Raw genomic sequence first — 12,273 nt, forward strand, 5'->3', positions numbered from 1 at the left:
TCTGTCATTAGCCATTAATTTTCCATATAGATTGATTCAGTTGGAAAACGAACCCATTGAGAGAGCTCATAATGTTCTTCGGCGCTTCAGTGTAAAATAAAGTGCAACAAAACATTCAGTAGTGCAGATATCTGAATCAACATCACCACCTACTGGAGAAGAGACAGGGCTACAGGTTGAGGAGAAGTTATGTGGTACCTTGTGACACTGCAGGTCTTTAACTGTGAGTTAGTGAGTGTATGTGTGTGTGCAGTCATATGAGCACTATATGCTCTCATACAGATTAAAGAATCGTGTAAATCAAGAAGATTTTGGGCTGTCCTCCCAAGTCAAATGATTGTGTATGTAACTAATGGCACAAGTACATACATCCTTTACATAAATACTTTGACTCAAGCAAAAGTATGACTGCTAATTCAACCACTTTTGTTAAGGTAAAATTATAAAAGTAAAGGGTCTGAAATGTAATTTAAAGTATAAAAGTAATAAGTACAAATTAGGTGCACAAAAGACTAATACACTTAAACCACACTTCTATTTGAAGCAAGATGTACTCATAACGGGGGTTAAAGCAAGAAAAGATTTTTGAGCATGAAACATTTTCCAGGAGGAATTCTGAATTTAAAATAAGGCCAGGTATTGGAAAATAACAGATATTTGTGTTCAAATATCAGGAGTTAAAATAAAAGGCTTCAGAAAAATATATACTTGAGTAAAGTACAGATACATGTAAAATGTCTTTAAATACAGTAACAAAGAATGTGTTCAGTTGCAGCGTGTAATGTGATCATATAAATGTGTGTTGACCCAAATGCTTCCCGCCTGTGTTACCCAGCACTGGAGCGTCCAGAGGGAGTGTCCCAGCAGGACTACAGCGCCATGGAGGAGTTCCAGCAGCGCACCAACGCTGTCTCACTCGAGAAAGTCAAGGCCTATTACCGCAGACTCAGGTATGCTGTGCTACACTGCATCACAGCCCTCCAGCAGCTTACTCACCAGCACCGTTATCATGTTTCACCTTAAAGGGAGAGGTCACCCTGTGGTGTTGCATAAGCAGAAACTGCACTTCGGTTACTGTGTTGACTTTCATTTAACAGTTTCCAAGGTCAAGATTTGTTCTAAATGAGAACTTTGCCTCCTTTATTTAAACCTGTCCCACATCAGCTAAAAGGATTTTTTTACTTTGCTAATTTAGTAACGCAAAAGTCCTTCATAATGTAATCGTATTGTTTCTCCAACATTAGTATGACTATGTTATTCCTAGAGATGGGCAGAGTTAATGCTACTACAAGGAAAAACTTTCATTGTTGTGTAAGCTCAGTGAAATAGAGAATGAGATTCCAGTGTTTCACAGAGAATGAGTTCAATCTATGTCGGTGGGAGGGGGGGACACACACTCTTATGTGTAACAGATTCCAAGTGACAGGTGCACAGACTAAAGAGTGAAAGATAAGTTCTGGCTTAAGAGAAGGAACTGCATTCACTGGGTTGAAACTATCAGGTATGATTGCATGGCCTTAAGAATGTTATGGACCGTACCACCAACCTGTGGGAGTGCATGGTAGAGTGAGGACGAGCACACAGCACATACTGCTGCACACACTAAGTTAGAAATCTCTCATATTATTTTGAGAAGTTTAAAAATGTCTTGGTTCATTATAAAACTGGCAGGACTATTCGGGATAGGGCGAATCGCCAACAGTCTAGAAAATAAATGTGAAACACTGGACTCATTTCTTTTTCTATTGTCCTGTCTACGAGGCAATAAGGGAAGTTACTTTTTTTGGAAAAATGTCCTCTGTTTAAGAGAATTTTTTTTTCATTTGCCTGCATGACTTAGAAAATATACACATCTATAAAAGAAAAGGACTACGATCATTGCCTATACAACAACTTATTAATTCCAAAACAAGATTGTTAACTTGTAAGATTCTTTACCGACAGTTTGTTTAACACGGTTACAAAATGCTCGACTCATGTATTAAATGTATTGATAGGACTTTGTTTAAAAAGGTATTTTAGAGTTCATGTTGTTGATGAAATATTTGCTGTAACCGAAGCATATTCTGTTAAGTGAAGTACTCTCGATGTTTGGTGACTCAGCTCTCTCATGAAGTGAGGCAGAGGATGAAATGTATAGATTCCTGAACCAGATGAAGAGTTGTGTTCTTGTCTCAAACAGGGCTTTCTATTTGGAGAAGTCCAATCTCCCGACAGACTCAAACACCACAGCTATGAAGATTGACCAGGTAAATATAAATTTATCCTGATGTAAATATTCCATCTGCTGTTTCTGCTGTGCCCACAGAATGTGTACGTTACAGTCGATGTGAACTTTGATCCATTTAAGTCATGCTCTTGTAACATAAGTCCATTTGTATATGATGTTGTGACTGAATATAAATGCAAGTACAGATACTGGGCCTTGAAGTTAGAGACCTGCAACCAAGCATTTCCAAAGTAAGAGGGACTGTTGTCCTGTTTCCCTCCACTGGAAACCTCCACTAGCTCATCAAGACCCCCCCCCCCTCATTAACTCCAACTAACCTCAACACGTCAACATTGTAAACTCGACCTCAGTGATGATTAGATTAGAAAGAAAGTTCTAGTGACCCAAACTGACAGTAGCTGCAATAGATTCCAATGATTAAAACTTTATAGAAAATAGTTGTAATATTCACGGATCAGCCACAACCTTAAACAGGCGACTGGTTTTAATGTTGTTACATGATCCTCAGTACTACAGGGAGTTGAACCTGTACTTTTGTTTTTGTGTATTGTTCTCCTGTTATTTGCAAGTCTGTTACTCAACTGAGTCTAGTATTGAGAAATAAAGTGTGTTAGATAATTTCACTTGTTTCTAACTCGGATAAACTTTTTCAAATTTTTTGTTAAATTTGTCGAAACTACAATCCTAATAATTTTGAATTTTTTTCCCGAGACATTATTCTGTCACATGTCTTGGGTAAATTACCAAAAGTGATTGAACTTTACAGAAAACAAGTGACATTTCCTCCTCATTTTTAACTCAATAGTGTCTCAACGATTTGGTAAGACTGACACTTATGTGATATTCTATTGTTATTTTCTTTTTAAACGTCTAACCTGAACCTCTCTGACCTTCACTTTTTTCCCCTTATAGCTGCTGCGACCCCTCAACACACTGGACGACCTCTGTCGACTAATGCAGTCGTACATCAACATGCGCCCGAACACTCAAGGCCACCCATCAGGTGTCAGCGTGCTGTGTGTGTCGTCTGAGCTGTGTAACCGCCTGGGAGCCTGCCACATCACCATGTGTGGCACAGGCATGCAGAGGTCAGTCTGGCACCACACCAAGACTTTTCTACTGCTAGTGTAGTATCACCGGCTAAAAGAAAGATTAACATGGTGCAGAGGGAAGGACATGCACTTCTGAACCCTCAAAAGAAACTGTTAAGATTCACTAGATTCAGCAGATCCATTTATGTGTGTGTATGTTTGTCTACAGGTATCACTCACATTATGGGGACTTGGCTTCCTTATGGGGACAAAAATCATGTCACCAAGTAGACCATTACATTCTATGGGAAGATATGCTTTAAAGTTAGGTTATGCTCTTGTAACATAAGTCCATTTGTAGCAACTTAGATAGTAGTAGTAGAGTAAGTTTACAGGAAATGTGTTTGTGTGTGTGTGTTTCAAGCACTAATCTTCATCTCCTCTGCTCTTTGCAGATGTACTCTGAGTGTGACACTGGAGCAGGCAATGATCTTGGCCAGGAACCACGGCCTCATGCCGCGCTGCATCATGCAGACCATGGACATTATGCGTAAACAGGTAAACCACAGGGCCCATTATGTCAGCATGGGGTCCAGCAGGGGTCCCTTAAAGGGAAAGTACCCCCGAAAAATTTAAATTGGCTCATTATCTACTCACCACTATGCGGATGGAGGGGTGGGTGAAACACTGTTTACCCCTGAACACACTTTTGGAGTTTCAGGGGTAAACAGCGTTTCAGCCAAATCCAATACAATAGAAGTAAATGGTTACAGATTCTTCAAACGTAATAAAACAGAAAATATAAATGCCTCCAAACTGCTCCTGTGGTGTCATCCAAGTCTCTATTAGTCTCGACATTCAAGTTCGACTTGAAACAGCGTCATTTACATCATGTTTTTAGCCTAAATGTCGTCTGATATCCTCTTCTGGAGACGCATTCTCACATGCATCACAGTGTATTTTTATTTTTTCTGTGAACTATCCCTTTAAGGAGTAATTTGACCTCTGACCTAAGTCTGGGCACCTTTTTATATGCACTCAGTTGTCACTTTATGTTCAGTAGATCTGCCATAAATTCAACCTTTTAATGAAGTCTTTAATATTCAGATTTGTCTCCATTTAATTATATATTTATTAAGGTCTAAGTTAAAAGTTTCTGGTTTCTTGTCCTCCCTGTTTATGTACATGAGAGTATGTACCAGAATATTAGAAACGCTTCTGAATATAATAGTCGAGTGCAGCAGCACCCCTCACCTCAGTGCTAAATATAACTGAAATAACACCTCCATGACAGTGTAAGAAAGCTGAGCATCATATGCATCATAGAAGTACAGCACTTCATGGCATAACAGTAACATTAGACTGGAGAACATATCTATATTAGTGACTTTTTGCGTTGTCTAATAAATGTTTTTTAAATAATAACAATGTATGATCCTGTTGTCACTGTAAAACGTATTCTTTAATCATCCAGCTGGAGTGAAACTACAAATGCAGTATGAGTAACTCAGTCATAACATTGATACAGGATGGATGCCTCAGGCAAAATCCTACAAAACATATAAAATATATCAGGTCTCCTTGTATAAAACAAGTATTTCTTCACATTATAAGTATCGTTGCCTTTCAAGGCAATTAAACAAACTTCAATGTGGAGCTTATAACATGTGTTCTCTATTCCACCAGGGGGCAAGAGTTGAGCTCTCTGCTAAAAATCTCAAGGTAATGGACCAGATGCCTCCGTCTGCTCCAAGGTAAAGTATAGAAACCAGTTATAGCAGGCGCCTCAGCTCATACCCTCAGTTCACTGCACCATTTGTGGTCGCACACAAGGTGGTTTGTCTCATTTGCATTTTTATCTTTGTCTGCAGGCTCTTCAAGCTGTGTTTGCCACCCTCAGATGGAGACCTCTAAAAAGAGTATCACTCCAGTGAAATCGCCAGAGAGAGTGTGAATGTGGAAGAGGAAGATATGATGAGAGACAACAGCAGCAAAAGAGGGCGAGTCTCACCGGATTTCCTCCAAGAGACAGTGCTGATGGAAAGACCTTTGACCCCTCCACTGCCCCAATTACACAGGGATCATTCCAACATGGATACCACTAGAGTCTTCAGGGCAAAGTACAGACTGAACAAGACGGTGCAGATGACTAATGTCAGTTACCTGAGAACACCCACAGGGACACTGACACAGCCTGAAGCTCAGGACCAATCATGTACTGTTGTACCAGGGAAAAAAAAAACCCAGAGAGAAGTATTACTACTATGGCTGTCTGTCTTCACCATTGACTTGACAACTTGCGCGCAGTATTCAAAACTTGAGTGGAAGGGAGCTCTCACAAAGACAACATCCGCAGCGATTGTGCTCATAACCGAGCTCGTATGATTAACTTGATTAACCAAACTACCTGTAGCTGAGCTGACTGTCATCCCCAACACAGATGTCATTCCATTTTGCCTTGGACTGCGACTCCAGAGGGTCTCTTTCTCTGTTAAGGCTGGCGTTCCCCAGGGCTCAATGTTGGGACCCCAAGTGAAGTAGAACATGTGGTATTCATGTGAGATAGCAGACTGGAGAGACGCAGAAAGTCAAAGAATAGACCGAAAGATGGAAGTAGGGATTGAGGGGCCAGGTTAAAAAAAAGAAAGTGGGATGATAGACTGGGCTGCTCTTTTCCTTAGCCTGTTGCATGTGGTTACTGTGCAATTACTGTAGGATTAGTGCGAGTACTGTATTACTGCACTATATGAAGGATAGTTATTTATTGTGTCTGGAAGGAGCTTTTTTTATCCCTCACTTATTCTATATCAGGTATTAAAGAATCTAAAAGCATTCCAGCCTACTTATTGAATAATATTTAAAGGACCAATGGCATGCCATTTTTTTTTTGACGTTACTGCTTGTGTATTTCATTGTATTTATGTCTATAGAGTTTGGTAACATCAGGAAATCTTCAGGGGAGTGAAGATGAACAGAAGCTGGCTCATCTGAAATCAGGACAAAGGAAGCTACGACTAACTGTACAAGCCAGGTCAAAAGGTCGGGATGTTGAATCATCGTTAAATTATTAATATATGACTTAAAATGTATTAGTTGAAGATTGGCCTTCTTTTAACTAAGACATTGTGTTTACTTTTAAATTTGCTTTTAAGTTCTCATATTTACTGTAGGTATGAAAAGAAGCACAATGACTGGTCCGTACAAGTGGCAGTGTTAGTAAAAAAAAAAGTACTGTAAGCAGTTTGTGGATGATGTAAACAAAGGGATCTCTCCAGGACTTATTCACAGTAACATTACTATTATTTTACTGAAGATTTTAATTTCTTGTACATACAAACTGTAACTATGACAGAGGAAAGATAGGTTATGTCTTATGGCAGCAGAGTAATGCTACACATTAAAATGCGTTATTTTTATGGAAATAATATAGTATATAAAACATTTTGTATTTGTGGCTGTGTATTTGAAGAGAAGGGTTTTCTTCTCGTCCCTGAGTGTAACTTCACTGACAAGTGTTAGTTTTTGACTGTAAAAAAGTTTTGAATGCAGTTTCAGAATCCTCCCTGATGTCCTACATTGGCAGATCACTTGGTCCTTTTTATTTGTTTAAAAGAGGTCTGGTTCCAAATGAGCATGTTGGAACCAACTCGTCCCCTGGCGGTAGCATGGTCACTGTAGATTTACATCCATTGGTTTGCCTACACAACTCAGAGGATCATTGCATTATCATCATTTCCCATATCAAGTTTGCTCTTATTGTACATTGTGAAAACCCCTGGTCTTAAGTGTGTGTTTAAATTAGCTAATGACTGCAGCATGTGGGTGTAGCCGGACAAAGAAATATGTCACTGATTACACATTTGATTTACATTATTCTAATGTTTCATTACTGTACATACTTTATTTGCAATTTTGTGTTGCCTGAAAATAACTGTACAAAGCATCTTTGTTGAATCTTTCTAAAATGATCATGTAAATGCAATCTTAACAAGCTAGTAAATAAAATCTTCACAGTATGAGAATGTTTTTCAGCGTGGCAGCAGTGTTGAGCCCTGATGATCCGACATAGAAATGCAAACACACAAAGATTAAGTGGTTTCCGTCCAGTTAGGACTTTTGGCCATTTCATATAAACCAGGCCTTCCTCATTATGATTCCTTGTCAGTAGTGAGTCCTCATCAAATAGTTCTACAACATACTGTCAGTTTTTATTGTTTGTGTGCTGGATGTTGTGTGCCGTCTAGGGTTCATAGCGAAGTAAACAAATCTTTGTGTATTAATCCTACCTGGTTTATCTACAATGAAGTATTTATACTCACAGTTTTTTTGTAAAATGAAACTTTTTTCTTTTTTACTGTTCACATGTGGTTAAAATGATTGTCGTCGCCTTTTTAACAAATTTTACTAATATTGAACATATGTCATAGTTGCAAAGGTGTGAAGTTGATCAAATGAACGGTTAGCCAGATATGAGTTCCACATACAGACATGTTTGTAGAATTTGGATTTGCACATTGTAATTTCCCTGTGTTACAATGTTTCTGTGGTATCTTACTGCAGTCTCCCACAAGAAACACAAAAGCAGTGAGCACTGTAAATGATTTGCTTGAAGTAAAATCCCAAACGGGCTGTGACTAAGTGCTGCTGATAGAGAACAATAAGTAGTTTCAGTGCACTAAACTAGCTTTATGTCAGAGTAAATATCACATTATGTTTGATCATCTCCTACTTTCACGTGAACCTGATGCTTATCATTGGGAAAGTGGATTCACTCACTCTGATAGACTTCGTTCAGTTCTTATCTTTCACTTTCTGATCGATCTAGATGGTTATCTCCACCAAGGAGATCATGTTTTCACGCATGTCTGTTTGCTGGCTCAAACTAATGATGAATGGAGGGATGGGAAGAACCCATTACATCCTGGTGTAGATATGGATTAAAGGTCAGATCCACTTTCTTTAAATGAGTTTTCTGCCAATTTTTTTCTTTGAAAGCACCAGTGACAATAATATATAGGAGTGTTTCTCCTTGGCAGAGGTGTGCGCTCTACTCAAGACCATTGTCACACATGTGAACCTGCTATGAGGTTGACATGTTGCATTTCTGTGCCTCTTGGTTTGAACTGTTAGTGTGCTCCCTTTACCGCTGCTCAGTCAAACCTTAAAATCGCAGCTAGTTTTCAGTGGCCATTACCCCCTGACTGAAGGTTGCTGCACTTATGAATATTGCATGAACATGCATCATCAGACGATAACTCTCCCTCCCAGCTTCTCTCTTGGGCTCGGGTTTAGAACTGAAGAGGATGGAAGGTTATCTCAGGGAAAACAAACAGGAAACCTTTTTTTCCCCAAAATACACATGTTGACTTTAGGATCATAAGTTAGTGCAGTTATGATCCTAAACCCACCCAACTCAGCAACTTGTAGTTGTCTTTCACAGAATGAGGCCAAATGAAAACTCCTGCAGCTCAGACGTGAATGCACCAGAGCAAGACTGATTGTGCATGTTCTATTTGAGAGGCAGTGGACTAGTGGCAGAAACTTGGACTATGGGCAGAAAAGGTCTCTGGTTCGTCTCTGGTTCGACTCCACGGAGAAACAACAAAAAGACGAACCTGGATTGATCTGTCCAAAAATCCAAGAGGATTCTCCCTACCCTGTCTAGTGCCCCTGAGCAAGGCTCCTTACTCCCCCAACATCTGCTCCCTAGGCGCCGTACATGGCTGCCCACTGCTCTGTGTGTCCTGCACCAGATGGGTTAAAAGCAGAGGTTAAATTTCCCTCCTTGCATGAGTGTGCTTGTGCATGTCTGTGCATGTGTTTGGGACAAATAAATGTATCTTAATCTTAATTTAATTTATGTCTTCAGCAATGGGCGGTTCAATGATTAGAAATAACCAATAATCTGCTGCTTGCCAACCTGAGCAGGCTGGAGTGAATAGAATATGCATGTCCACCCCTGCTGTGTGTGTCAAGTGGCCGGATGGGGCTGATGTAAAACCTCGTACTGTGCAGTTTCGCGTGGATATTGCGATTGGTTTTTCTGAGGGTGGGAGGGGGGGGGGGGGGGGGGTGACACGGACTGCATCCAGCACACACCCCTCAGCGCCGGTGATGCAGCCCCGCGGCAGAGGCACCGACAACTCCCCGGCAGAGTCGTCGCGACTTTAGAATGGTGCAGAAATCTCTCAACGGCGGGGCGTACCCAACTCAAGCCGGAGAGAAGAAGCACAAAGTCGGGTTCGTTGGCCTGGACCCCGGGGCTCCCGAGTCCAGCAGGGACGGCGCGCTGCTGATCGAGGGCTCGGGCAGCACCAAGCGGGGCAGCATCCTCTGCAGGCGCAGGTCCAGCCTCTCCGCAGGAAGACCCCGGCCGTCGAAGAAACATGCCAGCTACCGGAAACTGCAGAATTTCCTCTACAACGCGCTGGAGAGACCGCGGGGATGGGCGTTCATCTACCACGCTTATGTGTAAGTGATGCCTCCTGAGGGATTGTGGACTTTTGTCCTTTTTTTACTTTGCCGTGCAGTGCTGATACTGAGTCATGGTTTGGGGGGGGGGGGGGGGGGGGGGGGGGGTCACTGGGTCTCTCCAGTTCAGATGGAGCATTGAAGGGTTAAATGTTGCCAAGCTGCCAACCTGCTGTGGTCTGATTAGAGGAGGGCTTCACTTCACCTGCAGAACTCCTGCTCTAACTCCTAATAACGAGACTCATGCATGTGCCATCATATGGACAAACACACACACAGACACACACACAGACACACACACACAGTTGTGCCTCATGTGTTGCTGCAGTAGGTTTCAGCACCGTGGACAGCTCCGCACCGCATCACCACTTTCCCTAATTAACGTTGCAGTCCCGCTCTGCACTGTGTGTGTGAGTGTGAGTGTGAGTGTGAGTGTGAGTGTGAGTGTGAGTGTGAGTGTGGGAGTGTTCTGGGTACTACAGCCAGTGACTAGACTGTCTGGGAACATTCTCAGACTTCAGTGTAGCCATCATAAATATGTAGTTCTATGATATGCAACCTCTCAGCACTGAGGCATATAACAAAGGCCAAGAAAGAGCTTTAGGGAAACACGTTCTTCAATTCATACATGTTAAATGGCTACTGCAGCAATTTGTCAGTGGTTACTCATTCATAAAGTTGGCAGACTTACCGGGATACGAATTTGTGCAGCAAAGGGTGATGTATCACAATTTGGTGCACATGTTTTCTATACTACTGCAGTGTCTGTTCTACACCTGCTGGTTTTCTTTGACTGTGTTAATTCTCCTGGGCTACCTCTGAATGTTCTTTCTCATTCGTGAGACCTCCCCAAACAGTTCTACAATATATTGTCAGACAGAACACTGTGAGTTAATACTAAAGCTCCTTCAATGTTTGTACAACCTCAGTACTACCCTGCTGTATAGCAAATTGATCTAGATGTGTAAAATCATTGGTGATTTATTGCATGTGATCAACACCAGATTTGTGCTTCATATTCAGGTGTGAAATGGTCCTTACATAATGTCAGCTGCATATCTGTGTAAGCTCTCTCTCCAGCCATACCTGAAGTGATACCGCATGCCTGATAGTGAGGAGTTGAAAATGCCACAGCATTAAGGAATTCAGAGTGCACAGCATATCGACTCCCCCGAGAAGGCTGGATGCCCAGAAGTAAGCCTGTGCGCTAACATGAAACCACACAGACACGTGCGCATGCTCACATTCACACAGGCCCTGTGAGTACTTATGAAATATTAACAGAATGCCATGGCAGCCAGCTAAATCTGCCCCATCTTTGCCATTTGTTTTGCTTTTTGGTAGATCTTCATTGACCATTGTATGTCTCAGGAAATAGTGCTGTCATGGTGGCTGAATCTAGTGCAGGCAGAACGGGTTTCTCTTTGTCGGATGCTACGATTCATCATCTGCAGCCAAAATGCTGCAGGAACCTCAGAGGAGGACCAGTACTAGTGCTGCAGAGGGATACATTTGTGTGATTGGAGAAAGATGACAGAACATATGAGAGAGGGATGTAATGGCAGATGTTGAATATAAAATAATCTTAGTGATATTTTCTGTCGTGTGTTTCCTCTAAAACGTATGAATGGTGGTATTCTTTACTCTTTTATATTTACATCTGGAGCGGGTCCTCTTTATGGAGGCCACCATGGTTTTTTACAGTAGCCCAAACTGGACAAACTAAACACCTTTTGAGTTGTTATGACAACTGACGGTCACAACAGGTTCTCTCTCATGTTTGGAAGGGGAGGGTGAGGTGAGGGGTATTCAGCTGCAACATGCAACTATACCACTAGATGTCACTAAATTATACCCACTGATCCTTTAATCTCCCAACTCGTTTTACTTCAGCCGATTTATAAACCATTGTCTGGTGACTTCAGTGGCATCAATCTCCTCCTCTCTCAATCTCCTCCTTTTTCTCAGCTGCACAAGACAAAGTTTTTCAAACCAAACGAGACCGCTACCTTGAACTGAGGACAACAACAGCTGCACTATTTATTTTTTACTGGAAATGCTAAGCAGGTGTCTTGTTCCATGGTCCCGTTTGTAATGCATGCATGGATCATCGATATGTGGAACACGAGTACCCAGTGTATCTTCAGGGTACTCTACGACAGGCTGCCTGTATGTCTCTGTCACACCGCCTGTTGTGTAGCTGTCTGAGTGTCAGGGCCATTCTTCCCTTCCAGTCCAAGATCAACAAATAGGGAGAGAGACTCAATGATCCTCGTTTTAACTGTGCTGATCTCCACTCAAGGATATTTCCTGTGGATCTAAATCGTCATCACAATACTACTGGGTGTGAGCGTTTCATATTCTTATGAGTGAAAATGTGAAAACAAAGGTTTCTTTGAACCGCCTGTAGTCAGAGGAACCGCTGCCGACTTTCTTTTGTTGGGAGGAACAATTCAACAGACTTTTAATTTGTCCCACAGACACTTATCTGTAGCTGCAGTTCAGCAGCCTGTTCTGATCCATGTCCCTGCACTGATCCAG

The 12,273-nt window shown here is 41.6% G+C and overlaps 2 protein-coding genes across 4 annotated transcripts in view; both read left to right on the forward strand.

Moving 5' to 3' along the window:
* prex1 (phosphatidylinositol-3,4,5-trisphosphate-dependent Rac exchange factor 1) overlaps positions 1–7,287 on the forward strand; it is an 85,883-nt gene extending 78,596 nt beyond the window's left edge. Inside the window, exons 35-40 of the mRNA XM_061075272.1 lie at positions 836–950; positions 2,183–2,249; positions 3,143–3,318; positions 3,717–3,819; positions 4,948–5,015; positions 5,133–7,287. Of these exons, the coding sequence (XP_060931255.1) occupies positions 836–950; positions 2,183–2,249; positions 3,143–3,318; positions 3,717–3,819; positions 4,948–5,015; positions 5,133–5,175 (572 nt within the window). The 3' untranslated portion in view covers positions 5,176–7,287. The remainder of the gene's footprint in view (positions 1–835; positions 951–2,182; positions 2,250–3,142; positions 3,319–3,716; positions 3,820–4,947; positions 5,016–5,132) is intronic.
* Positions 7,288–9,433: 2,146 nt separating this feature from the next.
* The window catches only part of LOC133005505 (potassium voltage-gated channel subfamily KQT member 2-like), a 36,050-nt gene continuing 33,210 nt past the window's right edge, over positions 9,434–12,273 (forward strand). For all 3 annotated transcript variants that reach the window (XM_061075208.1, XM_061075207.1, XM_061075205.1), the window contains exon 1: positions 9,434–9,732. In XM_061075208.1, coding sequence (XP_060931191.1) covers positions 9,434–9,732 — 299 coding nt within the window. The remainder of the gene's footprint in view (positions 9,733–12,273) is intronic.

The sequence above is a fragment of the Limanda limanda genome, chromosome 7 (assembly GCF_963576545.1).
Source record: "Limanda limanda chromosome 7, fLimLim1.1, whole genome shotgun sequence".
NCBI classification, from domain to species: Eukaryota; Metazoa; Chordata; class Actinopteri; order Pleuronectiformes; family Pleuronectidae; genus Limanda; species Limanda limanda.